At 45.9% G+C, this 21278-nt stretch overlaps 1 protein-coding gene and 1 long non-coding RNA gene across 13 annotated transcripts; one reads left to right on the top strand and one right to left on the bottom strand.

Annotated features, from left to right (window-relative positions):
• Nucleotides 1-1140: 1140 nt before the first annotated feature.
• Nucleotides 1141-6614, top strand: LOC127928117 (uncharacterized). 4 transcript variants are annotated; one of them, XR_008130476.1, is made up of 4 exons: nucleotides 1141-1702; nucleotides 1887-1965; nucleotides 3310-4617; nucleotides 6428-6614. It is a non-coding gene; the product is annotated as an uncharacterized LOC127928117 (long non-coding RNA). The 4 variants fall into 4 exon arrangements; XR_008130477.1 differs by having other exon boundaries at nucleotides 1632-1646; XR_008130479.1 differs by having other exon boundaries at nucleotides 1660-1674.
• A 1523-nt stretch (nucleotides 6615-8137) lies between these two features.
• LOC118379471 (sugar transporter SWEET1-like) lies at nucleotides 8138-20085 on the bottom strand. 9 transcript variants are annotated; one of them, XM_052515098.1, is made up of 6 exons: nucleotides 19856-20083; nucleotides 19404-19481; nucleotides 18962-19085; nucleotides 15910-16071; nucleotides 15427-15546; nucleotides 8138-13494 (listed from the first exon to the last, which is right to left on the bottom strand). In XM_052515098.1, the coding sequence occupies exons 1-6, from the start codon at nucleotides 19921-19923 to the stop codon at nucleotides 13387-13389; spliced, it is 660 nt and encodes a 219-aa protein (XP_052371058.1). In that variant the 5' UTR covers nucleotides 19924-20083; the 3' UTR covers nucleotides 8138-13386. The 9 variants fall into 9 exon arrangements, with proteins under 9 accessions (XP_052371058.1, XP_052371059.1, XP_052371053.1 ...); XM_052515099.1 differs by lacking the exon at nucleotides 15910-16071 and having other exon boundaries at nucleotides 19856-20085; XM_052515093.1 differs by lacking the exons at nucleotides 15427-15546; nucleotides 15910-16071; nucleotides 19404-19481; nucleotides 19856-20083 and having other exon boundaries at nucleotides 8138-11764; nucleotides 11933-13494.
• Between the last annotated feature and the right edge of the window lie 1193 nt (nucleotides 20086-21278).

The following is a 21278-nucleotide window of genomic DNA, read 5'->3' on the forward strand; positions in this document are numbered from 1 at the left end:
AAATACTTTTAGACTTTTACTCAAGTTGTATTTTACTGGGGGACTTTCACTTTTACTTGAGTCATTTTGTTTTAAGGTATCTTTTTCCACCACATCTCTCTGTGTCTGTGTGTGTGTTGTATACGTCAATCACAGCACCCCTCTGCTATCTCTCTCTTTTACCTGCAGGAACACATGCAGGCATGCAGACAGGGAGGCATGCATGCACACGCACACACATGTGCACAGACAGACAGACAGACAGACACACACAGATGATCAAGATATGGGAAAGTCAGGGGTAACAACAAGGAAGAGAAAGACAGAACATTGAGAAGTAAAAACAAAGGAAATTGAGGAGAGAGAGAGAGAGAGATGAGGGGTGTGAGGAGAGAGAGAGAGAGAGGAGGGGTGAGGAGAGAGAGAGAGAGGAGGGGTGAGGGGGAGAGAGAGAGAGAGGGGGGGTGAGGAGAGAGAGAGAGAGGGGGGGTGAGGGAGAGAGAGAGAGAGAGAGGAGGGGTGAGGAGAGAGAGAGAGAGAGGAGGGGTGAGGAGAGAGAGAGAGAGAGAGGAGGGGTGAGGAGAGAGAGAGAGAGAGAGAGAGAGAGAGAGAGAGACAGAGAGAGGAGGGGGTGACAGAAAAAAATGAGAGAGAAGCACATTCCTCCCTCCTTCTTTCGCCCTCTTTTTCTCTTCAAAACAACAGCTGGGACAGGTGTGTTTTTACTGATTGTAGAGAGTGCACATGCTGACTGTGTCAATGTGTAAGAGCGAGACTCAGGAAACAGAGGGATCCTGTTTGTGAGCAGACTGCCATTGTTCCAGTGATTAAACACACACAACATCTTGTCCCCCTGTAGCCCGTACGCCCCAGACAACCATACCCTAACTCTCTCTCCAAGACACGTACACAATCACAATGATCATATGGGTGTGTATTAACCCATTGTAGCTTTGTCTAGTCTGTGTGTCTCCATACAGTAGATCCTTCTATTGTCCCCATCTCTCTCCTTACATTGGGACTACACCCCTCCAAATCAGCCCCTCCTTCTCTCATCAACGATTCCCTTCATCTCGCTGTATTATTCCTAGTTTATATCAGAGAACCCCCCCTGCGCTCCTTACACCCTCCCCCCTAAAGGCACCAAGCCAAACAAGTGCGCTCGCATACTCCCTAAAAGGTCATGCTTTACTCATCTCATATGTATATACAGTATTCTCTTCTACTGTAGGTCTCTCTCTCTCCCTGTATTCTCTTCTACTGTATCCCTGTGGCATAGCTATGTCTCTCTCCCTGTGGCATGGCTATGTCTCTCTCCCTGTGGCATGGCTATGTCTCTCTCTCTCTCTCCCTGCGGCATAGCTAGGTCTCTCCCTCTCCCTGTGTATAGCTATGTCTCTCTCCCTGTGGAATAGCTAGGTCTCTCTCTCTCCCTGTGGAATAGCTAGGTCTCTCTCTCTCCCTGTGGCATAGCTAGGTCTCTCTCTCTCCCTGTGGCATAGCTAGGTCTCTCTCCCTGTGGCATAGCTAGGTCTCTCTCCCTGTGGCATAGCTAGGTCTCTCTCCCTGTGGCATAGCTAGGTCTCTCTCTCTCCCTGTGGCATAGCTAGGTCTCTCTCTCTCCCTGTGGCATAGCTAGGTCTCTATCTCTCCCTGTGTATAGCTAGGTCTCTCTCTCTCCCTGTGTATAGCTAGGTCTCTCTCTCTCCCTGTGTATAGCTAGGTCTCTCGCTCTCCCTGTGACATAGCCATGTCTCTCTCCCTGTGGCATAGCTATGTCTCTCTCCCTGTGGCATAGCTAGGTCTCTCTCCCTGTGTATAGCTAGGTCTCTCTCTCTCCCTGTGGCATAGCTAGGTCTCTCTCCCTGTGTATAGCTAGGTCTCTCTCTCTCCCTGTGTATAGCCAGGTCTCTCGCTCTCCCTGTGACATAGCTATGTCTCTCTCCCTGTGGCATAGCTAGGTCTCTCTCCCTGTGGCATAGCTAGGTCTCTCTCTCTATCTTTATGGCATAGCTAGGTCTCTCTCTCTACCTGTGGCATAGCTAGGTCTCTCCCTGTGGCATAGCTATGTCTCTCCCCCTCCCTGTGGCATAGCTATGTCTCTCCCACTCCCTGTGGCATAACTATGTCTCTCTCCCTGTGGCATAGCTAGGTCTCTCTCTCTCCCTGTGGCATAGCTAGGTCTCTCTCTCTCTCCCTGTGGCATAGCTAGGTCTCTCTCTCTCCCTGTGGCATAGCTAGGTCTCCCTCTCTCCCTGTGGCATAGCAAGGTCTCTCTCTCTCCCTGTGGCATAGCTAGGTCTCTCTCTCTCTCCCTGTGACATAGCTAGCTAGGTCTCTCTCTCTCCCTGTGACATAGCTAGGTCTCTCTCTCTCCCTGTGACATAGCTAGGTCTCTCTCCCTGTGGAATAGCTAGGTCTCTCTCTCTCCCTGTGGAATAGCTATGTCTCTCTCCCTGTGGCATAGCTAGGTCTCTCTCCCTGTGGCATAGCTAGGTCTCTCTCCGTGTCATAGCTAGGTCTCTCTCCCTGTGGCATAGCTAGGACTCTCTCATTCTCTCCCTGTGGCATAGCTAGGTCTCTCTCTCTCCCTGTGGCATAGCTAGGTCTCTCCCTCTCCCTGTGGCATGGCTAGGTCTCTCTCCCTGTGTATAGCTAGGTCTCTCTCTCTCCCTGTGTATAGCTAGGTCTCTCTCTCTCCCTGTGTATAGCTCGGTCTCTCTCTCTCCCTGTGTATAGCTAGGTCTCTCGCTCTCCCTGTGACATAGCCATGTCTCTCTCCCTGTGGCATAGCTATGTATCTCTCCCTGTGGCATAGCTAGGTCTCTCTCCCTGTGGCATAGCTAGGTCTCTCTCCCTGTGGCATAGCTAGGTCTCTCTCCCTGTGGCATAGCTAGGTCTCTCTCTCTCCCTGTGGCATAGCTAGGTCTCTCTCTCTCCCTGTGGCATAGCTAGGTCTCTCTCTCTCCCTGTGGCATAGCTAGGTCTCTCTCTCTCCCTGTGGCATAGCTAGGTCTCTCTCTCTCCCTGTGGCATAGCTAGGTCTCTCTCTCTCTCCCTGTGGCATAGCTAGGTCTCTCTCTCTCCCTGTGGCATAGCTATGTCTCTCTCCCTGTGGCATAGCTATGTCTCTCTCCCTGTGGCATAGCTATGTCTCTCTCCCTGTGGCATAGCTATGTCTCTCTCCCTGTGGCATAGCTGTCTCTCTCCCTGTGGCATAGCTGTCTCTCTCTCCCTGTGGCATAGCTAGGTCTCTCTCCCTGTGGCATAGCTAGGTCTCTCTCCCTGTGGCATAGCTAGGTCTCTCTCTCTCTCCCTGTGTATAGCTAGGTCTCTCTCTCTCCCTGTGTATAGCTAGGTCTCTCGCTCTCCCTGTGACATAGCTATGTCTCTCTCCCTGTGGCATAGTAGGTCTCTCTCTGTACCTGTGGCATAGCTAGGTCTCTCCCTGTGGCATAGCTATGTCTCTCCCCCTCCCTGTGGCATAACTATGTCTCTCTCCCTGTGGCATAGCTAGGTCTCTCTCTCCCTGTGGCATAGCTAGGTCTCTCTCTCTCCCTGTGGCATAGCTAGGTCTCCCTCTCTCCCTGTGGCATAGCTAGGTCTCCCTCTCTCCCTGTGGCATAGCTAGGTCTATCTCTCTCCCTGTGGCATAGCTATGTCTCTCTCTCTCTCTCCCTGTGACATAGCTAGGTCTCTCTCTCTCCCTGTGTATAGCTATGTCTCTCTCTCTCCCTGTGGAATAGCTAGGTCTCTCTCTCTCCCTGTGGAATAGCTAGGTCTCTCTCCCTGTGGCATAGCTATGTCTCTCTCCCTGTGGCATAGCTATGTCTCTCTCCCTGTGGCATAGCTATGTCTCTCTCCCTGTGGCATAGCTATGTCTCTCTCCCTGTGGCATAGCTATGTCTCTCTCCCTGTGGCATAGCTATGTCTCTCTCCCTGTGGCATAGCTATGTCTCTCTCCCTGTGGCATAGCTAGGTCTCTCTCCCTGTGGCATAGCTAGGTCTCTCTCTCTCCCTGTGTATAGCTAGGTCTCTCGCTCTCCCTGTGACATAGCTATGTCTCTCTCCCTGTGGCATAGCTCGGTCTCTCTCTCTCCCTGTGGCATAGCTAGGTCTCCCTCTCTCCCTGTGGCATAGCTAGGTCTCTCTCTCTCCCTGTGGCATAGCTAGGTCTCTCTCTCCCTGTGACATAGCTAGGTCTCTCTCTCTCCCTGTGACATAGCTAGGTCTCTCTCTCTCCCTGTGTCATAGCTAGGTCTCTCTCTCTCCCTGTGTAATAGCTATGTCTCTCTTCCTGTGGAATAGCTAGGTCTCTCTCTCTCCCTGTGGAATAGCTAGGTCTCTCTCTCTCCCTGTGGCATAGCTAGGTCTCTCTCTCCCTGTGACATAGCTAGGTCTCTCTCTCTCCCTGTGACATAGCTAGGTCTCTCTCTCTCCCTGTGTCATAGCTAGGTCTCTCTCTCTCCCTGTGTAATAGCTATGTCTCTCTCCCTGTGGAATAGCTAGGTCTCTCTCTCTCCCTGTGGAATAGCTAGGTCTCTCTCCCTGTGGCATAGCTATGTCTCTCTCCCTGTGGCATAGCTATGTCTCTCTCCCTGTGGCATAGCTATGTCTCTCTCCCTGTGGCATAGCTATGTCTCTCTCCCTGTGGCATAGCTGTCTCTCTCTCCCTGTGGCATAGCTAGGTCTCTCTCCCTGTGGCATAGATAGGTCTCTCTCCCTGTGGCATAGCTAGGTCTCTCTCCCTGTGGCATAGCTAGGTCTCTCTCTCTCTCCCTGTGTATAGCTAGGTCTCTCTCTCTCCCTGTGTATAGCTAGGTCTCTCGCTCTCCCTGTGACATAGCTATGTCTCTCTCCCTGTGGCATAGTAGGTCTCTCTCTGTACCTGTGGCATAGCTAGGTCTCTCCCTGTGGCATAGCTATGTCTCTCCCCCTCCCTGTGGCATAACTATGTCTCTCTCCCTGTGGCATAGCTAGGTCTCTCTCTCCCTGTGGCATAGCTAGGTCTCTCTCTCTCCCTGTGGCATAGCTAGGTCTCCCTCTCTCCCTGTGGCATAGCTAGGTCTCCCTCTCTCCCTGTGGCATAGCTAGGTCTCTCTCTCTCCCTGTGGCATAGCTATGTCTCTCTCTCTCTCCCTGTGACATAGCTAGGTCTCTCTCTCTCCCTGTGTATAGCTATGTCTCTCTCTCTCCCTGTGGAATAGCTAGGTCTCTCTCTCTCCCTGTGGAATAGCTAGGTCTCTCTCCCTGTGGCATAGCTATGTCTCTCTCCCTGTGGCATAGCTATGTCTCTCTCCCTGTGGCATAGCTATTTCTCTCTCCCTGTGGCATAGCTATGTCTCTCTCCCTGTGGCATAGCTATGTCTCTCTCCCTGTGGCATAGCTATGTCTCTCTCCCTGTGGCATAGCTATGTCTCTCTCCCTGTGGCATAGCTAGGTCTCTCTCCCTGTGGCATAGCTAGGTCTCTCTCTCTCCCTGTGTATAGCTAGGTCTCTCGCTCTCCCTGTGACATAGCTATGTCTCTCTCCCTGTGGCATAGCTCGGTCTCTCTCTCTATCCCTGTGGCATATAGGTCTCTCTCTCTATCTGTGGTAGCTAGGTCTCTCCCTGTGGCATAGCTATGTCTCTCCCCCTCCCTGTGGCATAGCTATGTCTCTCCCCCTCCATGTGGCATAACCATGTCTCTCTCCCTCCGTGGCATAGCTAGGTCTCTCTCTCTCCCTGTGGCATAGCTATGTCTCTCTCCCTGTGGCATAGCTAGGTCTCTCTCCCTGTGGCATAGCTAGGTCTCTCTCTCTCCCTGTGTATAGCTAGGTCTCTCGCTCTCCCTGTGACATAGCTATGTCTCTCTCCCTGTGGCATAGCTCGGTCTCTCTCTCTATCCCTGTGGCATAGCTATGTCTCTCCCCCTCCCTGTGGCATAGCTATGTCTCTCCCCCTCCCTGTGGCATAACCATGTCTCTCCCCCTCCCTGTGGCATAACCATGTCTCTCTCCCTCCCTGTGGCATAGCTAGGTCTCTCTCTCTCCCTGTGGCATAGCTAGGTCTCTCTCTCTCCCCCTGTGGCATAGCTAGGTCCCTCTCTCTCCCTGTGGTATAGCTAGGTCTCTCTCTCTCCCTGTGGCATAGCTAGGTCTCTCTCTCTCTCCCTGTGGCATAGCTAGGTCTCTCTCTCTCTCCCTGTGGCATAGCAAGGTCTCTCTCTCTCCCTGTGGCATAGCAAGGTCTCTCTCTCTCCCTGTGGCATAGCAAGGTCTCTCTCTCTCCCTGTGGCATAGCTAGGTCTCTCTCTCTCCCTGTGGCATAGCTAGGTCTCTCTCCCTGTGGCATAGCTCGGTCTCTCTCTCTATCCCTGTGGCATAGCTAGGTCTCTCCCTGTGGCATAGCTATGTCTCTCCCCCTCCCTGTGGCATAGCTATGTCTCTCTCCCTGTGGCATAGCTAGGTCTCTCTCCCTGTGGCATAGCTAGGTCTCTCTCCCTGTGGCATAGCTAGGTCTCTCTCTCTCCCTGTGTATAGCTAGGTCTCTCGCTCTCCCTGTGACATAGCTATGTCTCTCTCCCTGTGGCATAGCTCGGTCTCTCTCTCTATCCCTGTGGCATAACCATGTCTCTCTCCCTCCCTGTGGCATAGCTAGGTCTCTCCCTCTCCCTGTGGCATAGCTATGTCTCTCCCCCTCCCTGTGGCATAGCTATGTCTCTCCCCCTCCCTGTGGCATAGCTATGTCTCTCCCCCTCCCTGTGGCATAGCTATGTCTCTCCCCCTCCCTGTGGCATAGCTATGTCTCTCCCCCTCCCTGTGGCATAACCATGTCTCTCTCCCTCCCTGTGGCATAGCTAGGTCTCTCTCTCTCCCTGTGGCATAGCTAGGTCTCTCTCTCTCCCTGTGGCATAGCTAGGTCCCTCTCTCTCCCTGTGGTATAGCTAGGTCTCTCTCTCTCCCTGTGGCATAGCTAGGTCTCTCTCTCTCCCTGTGGCATAGCTAGGTCTCTCTCTCTCCCTGTGGCATAGCTAGGTCTCTCTCTCTCCCTGTGGCATAGCTAGGTCTCTCTCTCTCCCTGTGGCATTGCTAGGTCTCTCTCTCTCCCTGTGGCATAGCAAGGTCTCTCTCTCTCCCTGTGGCATAGCTAGGTCTCTCTCTCTCCCTGTGGCATAGCTAGGTCTCTCTCTCTCCCTGTGGCATAGCTAGGTCTCTCTCTCTCCCTGTGGCATAGCTAGGTCTCTCTCTCTCCCTGTGGCATAGCTAGGTCTCTCTCTCTCCCTGTGGCATAGCTAGGTCTCTCTCTCTCCCTGTGGCATAGCTAGGTCTCTCTCTCTCCCTGTGGCATAGCTAGGTCTCTCTATCCTTTTCCTTGATCCTTCCCTTCTCTCTTACAGCTCCTGTTACACTGTCAATCTCTGCTGTTCCCTTGACCCTATTCCTCCCAATTCCCAATCTTTCTTTTCCATGTCCCCTCTCTCTCCTCCCCCTCTTTTTCCCCACTCCCACCCTCTTGGTGTTGTGTCTGTGTTCTCAGTAGGGAGGCTGGATCTTTTGATTACAGGAAGAGAAGCTGGCACACATATACACGCATGCTGAGAAACCCGAAACACAGCCATTCCCACAGCTGCCCAATCAGGCAGTGTTGGCTAAAAGACACTTACTCATGCTCACACACATCAACACATTCTCATTGCAGAACAATCACACTGCCTTGTCTCACTCACACAAACTCATTCCCAGTATCACCCAATGTCTCACACATTGCTTTCCACACAAACAAACCTAAGGGTAACCTCATTAACCTTAAAACACAAACAAACCCCACATAACTACAAGAGCAGGGGTGTATTCATTAGTCGGATTCCCTTGCAAAACAGTTCTGCAATGGAAACTGATTACTGTTCACTCTAAGAAGCCAACAGAACCAAACGGGGAGGGACCTACCTGAATTTGTCCAATAGAAACGTACTTTTAGAGTAAACGGTTTCTGTTGCTAAACGTTTTGCAACTGACTAATGAATACACCTCTGGTGTTCCACATGGTCAAATGCAGTGCTCTCACCTCGTTGAATATATCTGCATATTCAGCCAATCAAATTGTACCTATTCATGTTAGGCCTACTGCTATGTGGATACTCTTTATCCACACAAAGAAAAACACTGGATCTTAAACAACAGTATAAAACATGTATTCAGTCTGAAGAAGCAGCAAAGCCCCAACTCCCTTATTTCCAGAGTGATAATATCCTATTAAAATAGCATATGTAGAATACCCTATACACAATCCAATGCATCAACAACAAGAGCACAGACAATAGACTTACAGTATATTTAGTTTGGACAAACGTAAACCAATAAAAACAAATAAACACATTGTGCACATGAAGACATACGACCCAAATAAACACATTGTGCACATGAAGACATACGACCCAAATAAACACATTGTACACATGAAGACATACGACCCAAATAAACACATTGTACACATGAAGACATACGACCCAAATAAACACATTGTGCACATGAAGAAATACGACCCAAATAAACACATTGTACACATGAAGACATACGACCCAAATACAACAAATAAACACATTATGCACATGAAGACATACGACCCAAATAAACACATTGTGCACATGAAGACATACGACCCAAATAAACACATTGTGCACATGAAGAAATACGACCCAAATAAACACATTGTACACATGAAGACATACGACCCAAATACAACAAATAAACACATTATGCACATGAAGACATACGACCCAAATAAACACATTATGCACATGAAGACATACGACCCAAATACAACAAATAAACACATTATGCACATGAAGACATACGACCCAAATAAACACATTATGCACATGAAGACATACGACCCAAATACAACAAATAAACACATTGTGAACATGAAGACATACGACCCAAATACAACAAATAAACACATTATGCACATGAAGACATACGACCCAAATAAACACATTATGCACATGAAGACATACGACCCAAATACAACAAATAAACACATTGTGCACATGAAGACATACGACCCAAATAAACACATTGTGCACATGAAGACATACGACCCAAATAAACACATTGTGCACATGAAGACATACGACCCAAATAAACACATTATGCACATGAAGAAATACGACCCAAATAAACACATTATGCACATGAAGACATACGACCCAAATAAACACATTATGCACATGAAGACATACGACCCAAATAAACACATTATGCACATGAAGACATACGACCCAAATAAACACATTATGCACATGAAGACATACGACCCAAATAAACACATTGTGCACATGAAGACATACGACCCAAATAAACACATTATGCACATGAAGACATACGACCCAAATAAACACATTATGCACATGAAGACATACGACCCAAATAAACACATTGTGCACATGAAGACATACGACCCAAATACAACAAATAAACACATTGTGCACATGAAGACATACGACCCAAATAAACACATTGTACACATGAAGACATACGACCCAAATAAACACATTGTGCACATGAAGACATACGACCCAAATAAACACATTGTACACATGAAGACATACGACCCAAATAAACACATTGTACACATGAAGACATACGACCCAAATAAACACATTGTGAACATGAAGACATACGACCCAAATACAACAAATAAACACATTGTGCACATGAAGACATACGACCCAAATAAACACATAGTGAACATGAAGACATACGACCCAAATACAACAAATAAACACATTGTGCACATGAAGACATACGACCCAAATAAACACATTGTGCACATGAAGACATATGACCCAAATACAACAAATAAACACATTATGCACATGAAGACATACGACCCAAATACAACAAATATAAACGGTGTATGAAACACAATAAGAATGGAATTCTTAGTCTTCCCTCAGTTCATGGATTTAGAGACCAAGTACCGATGATGTAGAGTACATGCCATGTCTGCTTAGAGTAGGGAAAGGGTTGCAAAACTCTAGGAACTTTCAATAAATTCCCTGGTTTTCCAGAAATCCTGGTTGGAGGGCTCCAGATTTCCTTCTTATTCTCTTCAGATTCTGTGAATCCTCCAACCAGGATGTCTGGAAAAACAAGTTCCTGGAGTTTGGCAACCCTAGTAGGGATGGACAACTGAGGGCTCTACACCCCAGCTACAACTAGTACTACTAGGAGCACACAGTCCTTCCTGCCTCTTCATCTCTCCGTGGTACTTAACTGATCCATTCATATAACTGATTAACTAGCGAGTCTAGACCTTAGACGTCTGGTTATCCAGGTGACCTTAGACGTCTGGTTATCCAGGTGACCTTAGACGTCTGGTTATCCAGGTGACCTTAGACGTCTGGTTATCCAGGTGACCTTAGACGTCTGGTTATCCAGGTGACCTTAGACGTCTGGTTATCCAGGTGACCTTAGACGTCTGGTTATCCAGGTGACCTTAGACGTCTGGTTATCCAGGTGACCTTAGACGTCTGGTTATCCAGGTATTCAGTGCTTTCAGAAAGTATTATTCAGCCTCTTTCTAAAATGGATTTTAGAAATAAATAATAATCCTCAACAAGCTTAAACAAAAGCCCATAATGACAGAGAGAAAACAGGTTTAGATACATTTTTGCAAATCTATAAAAAACAGAAATACCTTTATTTACATAAGTATTCAGACCCTTTGCGATGAGACTCGAAATTGAGCTCAGGTGCATCCTGTTTCCATTGATCCTGTTTTCATCCTTGAGATGTTTCTACAACTTGGAGTCCATCTGCGGTAAATTAAATTGATTGGACATAATTTGGAAAGGCACGCACCTGTCTATATAAAGGTCCCACAGTTGACAGTGCATGTCAGAGCAAAAACCAAGACATGAGGTCGAAGGAATTGTCCATAGAGCTCAGAGACAGGATTGTGTAGAGAAACAGATCTGGGGAAAGGTACCAGACAATTTCTGCAGTATTGAAGGTCCAAGAACACAGTGGCCTCCATCGTTCTTAAAGGGAAGAAGTTTGGAACCACCAAGACTATTCCTAGGGCTGGCCGATAGGCCAAACTGAGCAATCAGGGGAGAAGGGCCTTGGTCTGGAAGGTAACCAAGTACACTGACAGAGCTCCTCTGTGGAGATGGGAGAACCTTCCAGAAGAACAACCTTTTTTTGCAGAATTCCACCAATCAGGCCTTTAGGTAGAGTGGCTAGATGGAAGCCACTCCTCAGTAGAAGGCTCATGACAGCCTGCTTGGAGTTTGCCAAAAGGCACCTAAATGACTCTCAGACCATGAGAAAAAACATTCTCTGGTCTGATGAAACCAAGATTGAACTCTTTGGCCTGAATGCCAAGCATCATATCTGGATGAAACCTGGCACCATCCCTACAGTGAAGCATGATGGTGGCAGCATCATATCTGGATGAAACCTGGCACCATCCCTACGGTGAAGAACGGTGGTGGCAGCATCATATCTGGATGAAACCTGGCACCATCCCTACGGTGAAGCACGGTGGTGGCAGCATCATATCTGGATGAAACCTGGCACCATCCCTACGGTGAAGCATGGTGGTGGCAGCATCATATCTGGATGAAACCTGGCACCATCCCCACGGTGAAGCATGGTGGTGGCAGCATCATATCTGGATGAAACCTGACACCATCCCTACGGTGAAGCATGATGGTGGCAGCATCATATCTGGATGAAACCTGTCACCATCCCTACGGTGAAGCACGGTGGTGGCAGCATCATATCTGGATGAAACCTGGCACCATCCCCACGGTGAAGCATGGTGGTGGCAGCATCATATCTGGATGAAACCTGACACCATCCCTACGGTGAAGCATGATGGTGGCAGCATCATATCTGGATGAAACCTGTCACCATCCCTACGGTGAAGCACGGTGGTGGCAGCATCATATCCGGATGAAACCTGGCACCATCCCTACGGTGAAGCACGGTGGTGGCAGCATCAGCCTGTGGGGATGTTTTTCAGCGGCAGGGACTGGGAGACTAGTCGGGATTGTGGAGATGAACAGAGCAAGTACAGAGAAATCCTTGATGAAAACCTGCACCAGAGCGCTCAGACTGAGGCGAAGGTTCACCTTCCTACAGGATAATGACCCTAAGCACACAGCCAAGACAAGGCAGGAGTGGCTTCGGGACAAGTCTCTGGACTTGAACCCGATCTAACAGAGAGACCTGAAAATAGCTGTGTAGCAACGTTCCCATCCAACCTAACAGAGTTTGAGAAGATCTGCAGAGAAGATTGGGAGAAACTCCCCAAATACAGATGTGCCAAGCTCGTAGTGTCATACCCAAGAAGACTCGAGGCTGTAATCGCTACTAAAGGTGCTTCAACAAAGTACTGAGTAAAGGGTCTGTAAATGTGATATTTTCATTTTATAAATGTACAAAATAAAAACAATTAAACCTCTCTTTGCTTTGTTATTATGGGGTATTGTGTGTAGATTATTTTCCTCATCAAACACTTTAATACATTTTAGAATAATGCTGTAATGTAACAAAATGTGGAAGGAGTCTGAAAACTTCCCAAATGCACATCAGTCTAGTTAAAAGAGAAGGATAACAACCCAGCAGATACTGTAGCTACCAGGAACAGAGTAGTTCACCCCTAGTTCACAGGGTACCATAGTGATGAGGACAGACAAGTCAACTATAAAGGTGAGGGGGTCTCAAACCCCACTAGAGGCGGGATCATCCTGTCCTGTTAGTTAGAGCGATTCAACCAATAGCAGCGCATTGATGCTGAGCAAAAAACCTTCCACTGGATAACAGAGACTACTGTGATTGACAGGGCAGGACTGTCCCGCCCATGGTTGAGTTCTCAGTAATGATGTCCCAGACTAGGACAGAAGGCACAAAAAGGAAGTGGTGGAGGGAGAACGATGAGGAAGATGCCCCTAACCACTGATACAGGGTCAGATATTTATTCATAATTTTTCATCCCCCATTGCTAGGGTACTCTGATCCAAGATCTGTGATTAGGGACAGCTTCTGTCTTGAGAGGAGAAAGTCTTCTTAAACCCTTGGTGGGTAGGAGTGATCATGAATCATTTACAATATGAGTAACAATATCAGTGATTGACAGCCTGACCATGATAGGGTCAAGAAGCCTGTTATCTCTCTCCCTTGTAACCATTGGTGTTTTTTTTTTAACCTTTATTTAACTAGGCAAGTCAGTTAAGAACAAATTCTTATTTTCAATGACGGCCTAGGAACAGTGGGTTAACTGCCTGTTCAGGGGCAGAACGACAGATTTGTACCTTGTCAGCTAGGGGGTTTGAACTTGCAACCTTCCGGTTGCAAGTCCACTGCTCTAACCACTAAGCTACCCTGCCGCCCCTGGTGTGAGTCTCCAGCCACTTAAATTTCGATGAGCTTATAGGATGGCACGCCTTGATTGACAGATTCAAATCTCCAGAACAGGAAGAACCGGATGAGACTGGTCACAATGCCTGGCGTGTTTGGAACCTGTAACACACAAACAAACACAAAGAGGGTAAAGCCTGGTGGGTAGGAGCGTTGGGCCAGTAACCGAAAGGTTGCTGGATCGAATCCCCGAGCTGACAAGGTAACAAGGTAAAAGGTAAAAATATGTCGTTCTATTCCTAAGGCAGGCAGTTAACCCACTGTTCACCGGGCGCCAAAGACCTGGACGTCGATTAAGGCAGACCTCCGCACCGCTCTGCCTCAGAGGGGATGGCTTAAATGCGGAAGACACATTTCAGTTGTACAACTGACTAGGTATCCCCTTTCCCTAAAGCTAATTTACAATAATTTAACAGTCCCCTTCCATCTAGCCCCTACCATGTCTCACATACAGTCTATTCAGACCCCTGGACTTTTTCCACATTTTGTTACTTTACAGCCTCATTCTAAAATGTATTTCTAAAATGTATTTCCTCATTCTAAAATGTAAAATATATTTCTCTTCAATCTACACACAATACCCCATAACAACAAAGCAATAACTAGATTTTAAAAAAAAAATATATATATATATATACGTTTTAAATACCTTATTTACATAAGTATTCAGACCCTTTGCTATGAGACAGAAAGAAATTGAGTGCAGGTGCATCCTGTTTCCATTGATCATCCTTGAGATGTTTCTACAACTTGATTGGAGTCCACCTGTGGTAAATTCAATTGATTGGACATGATTTGGAAAGGCACACACCTGTCTATATAAGGTCCCACAGTTGTCAGAGCAGAAACCAAGCCGTGAGGTCGAAGGAATTGTCCATAGAGCTCAGAGACAGGATTGTGTCGAGGCACAGATCTGGGTAAGGGTAGCAAAACATTTCTGCAGCATTGAAGTTCCCCAAGAGCACAGTGACCTCCATCATTCTTAAATGGAAGAAGTTTGGAACCAACAAGACTCTTCCAAGAGTTGGCCACCTGGCCAAAATGAGCAATCGGGGGAGAATGGACTTGGTCAGGGTGGTGACCAAGAAAACTCTGACAAAGCTCCAGAGTTCCTCTGTGGAGATCTTCCAGAAAGATAACCATCTCTGCAGCACTCCACCAAATGAGGATTTTATGGTATCGTGGCCAGATGGAAGCCACTCCTCAGTAAAAAGGCACATGAAAGCCTGCTTGGAGTTTGCCAAAATGCACCTAAAGACTCAGACCATGAGAAACAAGACTCTTTACTCTGATGAAACGAAGTTTGAACTCTTTGGCCTGAATGCAAAGCATCACGTCTGGTGGAAACCTGGCACCATCCCTACAGTGAAGCATGGTGGTGGCAGCATCATGCTGTCGGGATGTTTTTCAGCGGCAGGGACTGGGAGACTAGTCAGGTTCGAGGGAAAGATGAACGGAGCAAAGTACAGAGAGATCCTTGATGAAAACCTGCACCAGAGCGCTCAGACTGAGGCGATGGTTCACCTTCTAACAGGACAACAACCCTGCCAATACAATGCAGAAGTGGCTTCGGGACAAGTCACTGAATGTCCTTGAGTGGACCAGCCTGAGCCCAGACTTGAATCCGATTAAACATCTCTGGAGAGACCTGGAAATAGCTGTGCAGCGACACTCCCCATCCAAACTGACAGAGCTGATCTGCAGAGAAGAATGAGAGAAACTCCTCAAATAGAGGGATGCCAAGCTTGTAGTGTCATACCCAAGAAGACCCGAGGCTGTAATCGCTGCCAAAGGTGCTTCAACAAAGTACTGAGTAAAGGGTCTGAATAGTTATGTAAATGTGATATTTTAGTTGTGTTATTTTTAATAAATGAATGCAGTTGCAAAAATGTCTATAGAACTTGTTTTTGTTTTGTCAATGAGGTATTGTATGTAGAGGGGAAAAAATAATTTAATACATTTCAAAATAAGGCTGTAACGTAGAAAAAGTCAAGGGGTCTGAATACTTTCAGAATGCACTGTATACACACACACCATGATATAGTAGTCTTGCAGCTGTAGTCCATAGAGCGTCCAGGATGTTGAGGTGAGGAAGGTAGCTACAGTCAAAGAGAAGGACAAACGCTCCACACTACCAGTACGCACTATCTCCATCTGACAGAGAAGAGAGGGAGAGAGAGAGGGAGAGAGAGAGGGAGAGGCAAAGGGCAAGGGGAGAGAGCCTGATGAGAAAGGTGGTCATGTTCTAAAGATGGAATCTAGTTGGCCTGTTGTTGGTCTACCTTACATATTTATGAGAGTATGTGAGGAATCAGAGAACTGTGGGTATCAGGGTGGTAGGTATCAGAACATTGGAAAAATAGGTCTGTTTGCCAGGCTAGTGAGTGTGTGTTATCTGAACTCTGTATTAAAGTTGTATAAAGGTTTCTTCACCAGTGCGTGGAAGAATGTGTCCAATGCGTGGACATAGTGTTTATACAATATGCACCCTGTGTAAGAAAGGGTTTGCATATTTACCAGGTCAGCGAGTGGACTCAGGTACATGCTGATAGTGAACAGGCTGCAGGTGAGACCTAGCTGGGCCAGCTGAGACTCTCCCTGAGGCAGGACAACACTGAAGTACAGCCAGCCTCCACAGACCACTCCTCCTGCTAGTAACGTCTGAGAGGTCACTCGCCTCTGGAACGAACACACACAAGTTTACTGACCCCATACTAGTTTTAACTATTTTGGCACACACCCTAAAACTAGGCTTCAAGCTAGAGGTGGCCGATTAATTAGGGCAGATTTCAAGTTTTCATAACAATCAGAAATCGGTATTTTTAGACACCGATTTTTTTTTACACCTTTATTTAATCTTTATTGAACTAGGAAAGTCAGTTAAGAACACATTCTTATTTTCAATGACGGTCTAGGAACAGTTGGTTAACTGCCTCGTTCAGGGGCAGAACGACAGATTTTTACCTTGTCAGCTCGGGGGATTCAACCTTCCAGTTAACTAGTCCAACGCTCTAACCACCTGATTACATTGCACTCCACAAGGAGACTGCCTGTTACGCGAATGCAGTAAGCCAAGGTAAGTTGCTAGCTAGCATTAAACTTATCTTATAAAAAACAATCAATCATAATCACTAGTTAACTATACATGGTTGATGATATTACTAGTTTATCTAGTGTGTATATGCTTTGCATATAATTAATGTGGTGCGTATTGTTGCTCCAATGTCTACCTAACCATGAACATCAATGCCTTTCTTAAAATCAATACACAGAAGTATATATTTTTAAACCTGCATATTTAGCTAAAAGAAATCCAGGTTAGCAGGCAATACTAACCAGGTGAAATTGTGTCACTTCTCTTGCGCTCATTGCACGCAGAGTCAGTGTATATGCAACAGTTTGGGCCGCCTAATGTCCGAATTTTACGTAATTATGACATAACATTGAAGGTTGTGCAAAGTAACAAGAATATTTAGACTTATGGATGCCACCCTTTAGATAAAATACGTAACAGTTCCGTATTTCACTGAAAGAATAAACGTCTTGTTTTCGAGATGATAGTTTCCAGATTCGACCATATTAATGACCTGAGGCTCGTATTTCTGTGTGTTATCATGTTATAACTAAGTCTGTGATTTGATAGAGCAGTCTGATTGAGCAATGGTAGGCACCAGCAAGCTCATAAGTACTTTTGTGCGTTTTTCCAGCAGCTCTACTGTTTATGACTTCAAGCCTATTAACTCCTGAGATTAGGCTGGGGTAACCGATGTGAAATGGCGGGGTGTGCGCTAATAGCTAGTTAGCGGGGTGTGCGCTAATAGCGTTTCAAACATCACTCGCTCTGAGACTTGGAGTAGTTATTCCCCTTGCTCTGCATGGGTAACACTGCTTCAAGGGTGGCTGTTGTCGTTGTGTTCCTGGTTCGAGCCCAGGTAGGAGCGAGGAGAGGGGCGGAAGCTATACTGTTACACTGGCAATACTAAAGTGTCTATAAGAACATCCAATAGTCAAAGGTTAATAAAATACAAATAGTATAGAGAGAAATAGTCCTATAACAACTACAACCTAAACCTTCTTACCTAGGAATATTGAAGTCTCATGTTAAAAGGAACCATCAGCTTTCATATGTTCTCATGTTCTGAGCAAGGAACTTAAAGGTTAGCATTCTTACATGGCACATATTGCACTTATACTTATACCAACACTTTGTTTTTGCATTATTTAAACCAAATTGAACATGTTTCATTATTTATTTGAGGCTAAATTGATTATATTGATGTATTATATTAAGTTAAAATAAGTGTTCATTCAGTGTTGTTGTAATTGTCATTATTACAAATACATTTAAAAAAAAAAATGTATTGTTATTTTTTTATTATTATATAAATTGGCCGATTAATCGGTATCTGCTTTTTTTGGTCTTCCAATAATCGGTATCGGCGTTGAAAAATCATACTCGGTCGACCTCTACTTCAAGCAGGGAACCAGTGGGCAGATATACTGAAAGTACTTCAAACCCTAACGGAAAAATACAAACAATGAACTAGAGCAAACAAACCTTGAATGTCTACAGAAAAATCATCATTATGAAATCTACATAAATGAACATCAGACCATCTGGTGACCATCGTCATTTATGAACATTTGAACATCTTGGCCATGTTCTGTTATAATCTCCACCCGGCACAGCCAGAAGAGGACTGGCCACCCCACATATGCTCTCTCTAATTCTCTCTTTCGGAGGACCTGAGCCCTAGGACCATGCCCCAGGACTACCTGACATGATGACTCCTTGCTGTCCCCAGTCCACCTGACCGTGCTGCTGCTCCAGTTTCAACTGTTCTGCCTTATTATTATTCGACCATGCTGGTCATTTATGAACATTTGAACATCTTGGCCATGTTCTGTTATAATCTCCACCCGGCACAGCCAGAAGAGGACTGGCCACCCCACATAGCCTGGTTCCTCTCTAGGTTTCTTCCTAGGTTTTGGCCTTTCTAGGGAGTTTTTCCTAGCCACCGTGCTTCTACACCTGCATTGCTTGCTGTTTGGGGTTTTAGGCTGGGTTTCTGTACAGCACTTTGAGATATCAGCTGATGTATGAAGGGCTATATAAATGAATTTGATTTGATTTGATTTGACCATCTCTAAGACAAATGAATGCACTCCTGGGGGATTCAGGTCTGGCCGTATCTATGTGATAAGTGACCATAAAACACTGTGGTCAACTCACCTTGTCATTGGTGTAGTGGCAGTAGGAGAGACGATAAAACACTGTGGTCAACTCACCTTGTCATTGATGTAGTGGCAGTAGGAGTGACTATAAAACACTGTGGACAACTCACCTTGTCATTGGTGTAGTGGCAGTAGGAGAGACTATAAAACACTGTGGACAACTCACCTTGTCATTGATGTAGTGGCAGTAGGAGAGACTATAAAACACTGTGGACAACTCACCTTGTCGTTGGTGTAGTGGCAGTAGGAGAGACTATAAAACACTGTGGACAACTCACCTTGTCGTTGGTGTAGTGGCAGTAGGAGAGACTATAAAACACTGTGGTCAACTCACCTTGTCATTGGTGTAGTGGCAGTAGGAGAGGATGTAGAGGGACTGTAGACAGGCTCCTATGGTGTTAACCAGGACCAGAGTCCCATCCGTCTTCAGTATCCCATAATACAGCCAGCCCAGGTTACTATAGAGACAGACAAGACTTTAGCTCAATGGGCTAACACAGTATGATTTGTGCAAACGACCCGGGTTTAATCGGGCAGGGTAGCCTAGTGGTTAGAGCGTTGGACTAGTAACCGGAAGGTTGCAAGTTCAAACCCCCGAGCTGACAAGGTACAAATCTGTCGTTCTGCCCCTGAACAGGCAGTTAACCCACTGTTCCCAGGCCGTCCTTGAAAATAAGAATTTGTTCTTAACTGACTTGCCTAGTTAAATAAAGGAAAAATAAATAAATAATCAGTGGTCACTGGCACGTTGCCTAGGCACCACACACACAGCTTACTTGAGGCATGTGGTGAGGAAGGGGAGGAACTGGACGTTATCTGCACTTTTGGAAGCTCTCATCTTCTTCAGGTCCGTCCTGACACACACACACACACTTTTATAAGACCTGCTTGCAAATCTAGCACAAGAAAAAGGATGCAACTGAACTAAAACATTATTTTATTATCACCTGTCCAGTATTCTATTTACACAAGCCTCAGGCATTGAACGAATAACTAAGCAAATATTTGATTAACTCATATCTGTGAGATAAGGGTGGAGTAGCTAGCTAGCTAACCAACACCGAGCTGGCTATGTCTCCAAAGTTTAATGCAATACAAACAAGCAAATTAGAGCTGAATTTGGTCTCTGCCCAAGTTTGCGATGTTGGCACTAAAGAACAGGTATCTAGCCAACGTTAGCAACTTAGCCAGATAGTTTATCTGAACAGCAGAAAGCTGTCAAACTTACAGTCCAGTCGAGAACATCCCGACTGTAAATACGATGCACGCCCATGATAGAAACTGCAAAAACTCCATAGATAGGAAAAGGGAATGTGTGGCGCACTACCTAGATAGCTAGGTATGTGTCTAAATTGTGAGTAATTTCGCTGTGAATATCAAATCAGCTATAGTGCAAATAGTTGACATCTGCATCAGCGACTGACTCAACGCTGACGTCGTTCTAACGACACTGTATTTCCGTGTTTGTAATCAAGGGCGTATTCATTTCGCTAATTCTGTTGTAAAACGTTTCGTATACGGAAGCAAACAGAACGTAACGAGAGACACCTAACTTCACGTGTCCAATAGAAACTCTCGTTTGCTTTAGTTTGGTTCTTTAACGGTAAACGGTTTCCTTAATGAATAAACCACAGTATTCTGAAATAATTCTGCACTCTGATTGGCAGACATGGATGAGAGGATGGATAGGTTTCCACCAATGATATGATGGTCAATATGATTTCGCTCGTAATCCATCAAGGACTTTAGGTACAGATCTTGGATCAGTCTTTTCTCCCAAAACATTAACCTTAACAATTAAGGGAAATAATGATACACTGACCTTAGATCAGTGTCCACGGGCAACGCTATCCTCCTCCTCTCCCTGGAGACATGAAGTTGCATCTGTGATCACCAATAATGGGATTTAGATGTTGCCGCGTGCACCGCTACATCAGTGTCCAGGGACATATTTATTATAAGGTCACTAAAAGCACTCATTTAGATGAACGCAGCAGAATATAGTATATGTCAAATGTGCAGGAGGCGGAGATCATGATACTCTGATCAAATAGTGTAAAACCACAGTCTGTTTTGGGGTAGTTAGGCTACTGCTGCGAAAACCTACTACTCCTACTGCTAGCAGGTACCCCCCCCCCCTTACTTTTTGTTTGATTACCTGCCATCGGAATGTTTAGAAATATATGGCTCAAACAATCGATTAATCAAATGTATTTGATCAAGTCCATTTTACAACAGCAGTTGCCTGTCTATTTATTTTTTATTTTTTATTTAACCTTTATTTAACTAGGCAATTCAGTTAAGAACACATTCTTATTTACAATGACGGCCTAGGAATACTGGGTTAACTGCCTTGTTCAGGGGCAGAACCACAGATTTTTACCTTGTCAGCTCAGATACTGTATCTGTGCTCCATAATAGCTGTATATAACTCCCATCCTTAGCAAATAATATCCTAATGACATATTCCTCTATGGGACAGACAACAAGACGACAGTCAGAATACTGGGATGTCTAGTAGTGTAGTCTGGGCACAGTGTGAAGTTTTCACCTTGGAGGCATGCTGGGTTGGAATGAATGACCTCCTCTGCTGTATCATCACTGGGATCCAATATAAATACCCAAATATAGCCTGGAATGTTCGAAACAGT

The sequence above is a fragment of the Oncorhynchus keta genome, unplaced genomic scaffold, assembly GCF_023373465.1.
Source record: "Oncorhynchus keta strain PuntledgeMale-10-30-2019 unplaced genomic scaffold, Oket_V2 Un_scaffold_2149_pilon_pilon, whole genome shotgun sequence".
Classification (NCBI taxonomy): Eukaryota; Metazoa; Chordata; class Actinopteri; order Salmoniformes; family Salmonidae; genus Oncorhynchus; species Oncorhynchus keta.

Coding starts and splice junctions, on each gene's coding strand:
- LOC118379471 (XM_052515093.1), bottom strand. CDS start 9,841: ATGTGCATAATGTGTTTATTTGTTGTATTTGGGTCATATGTCTTCATG.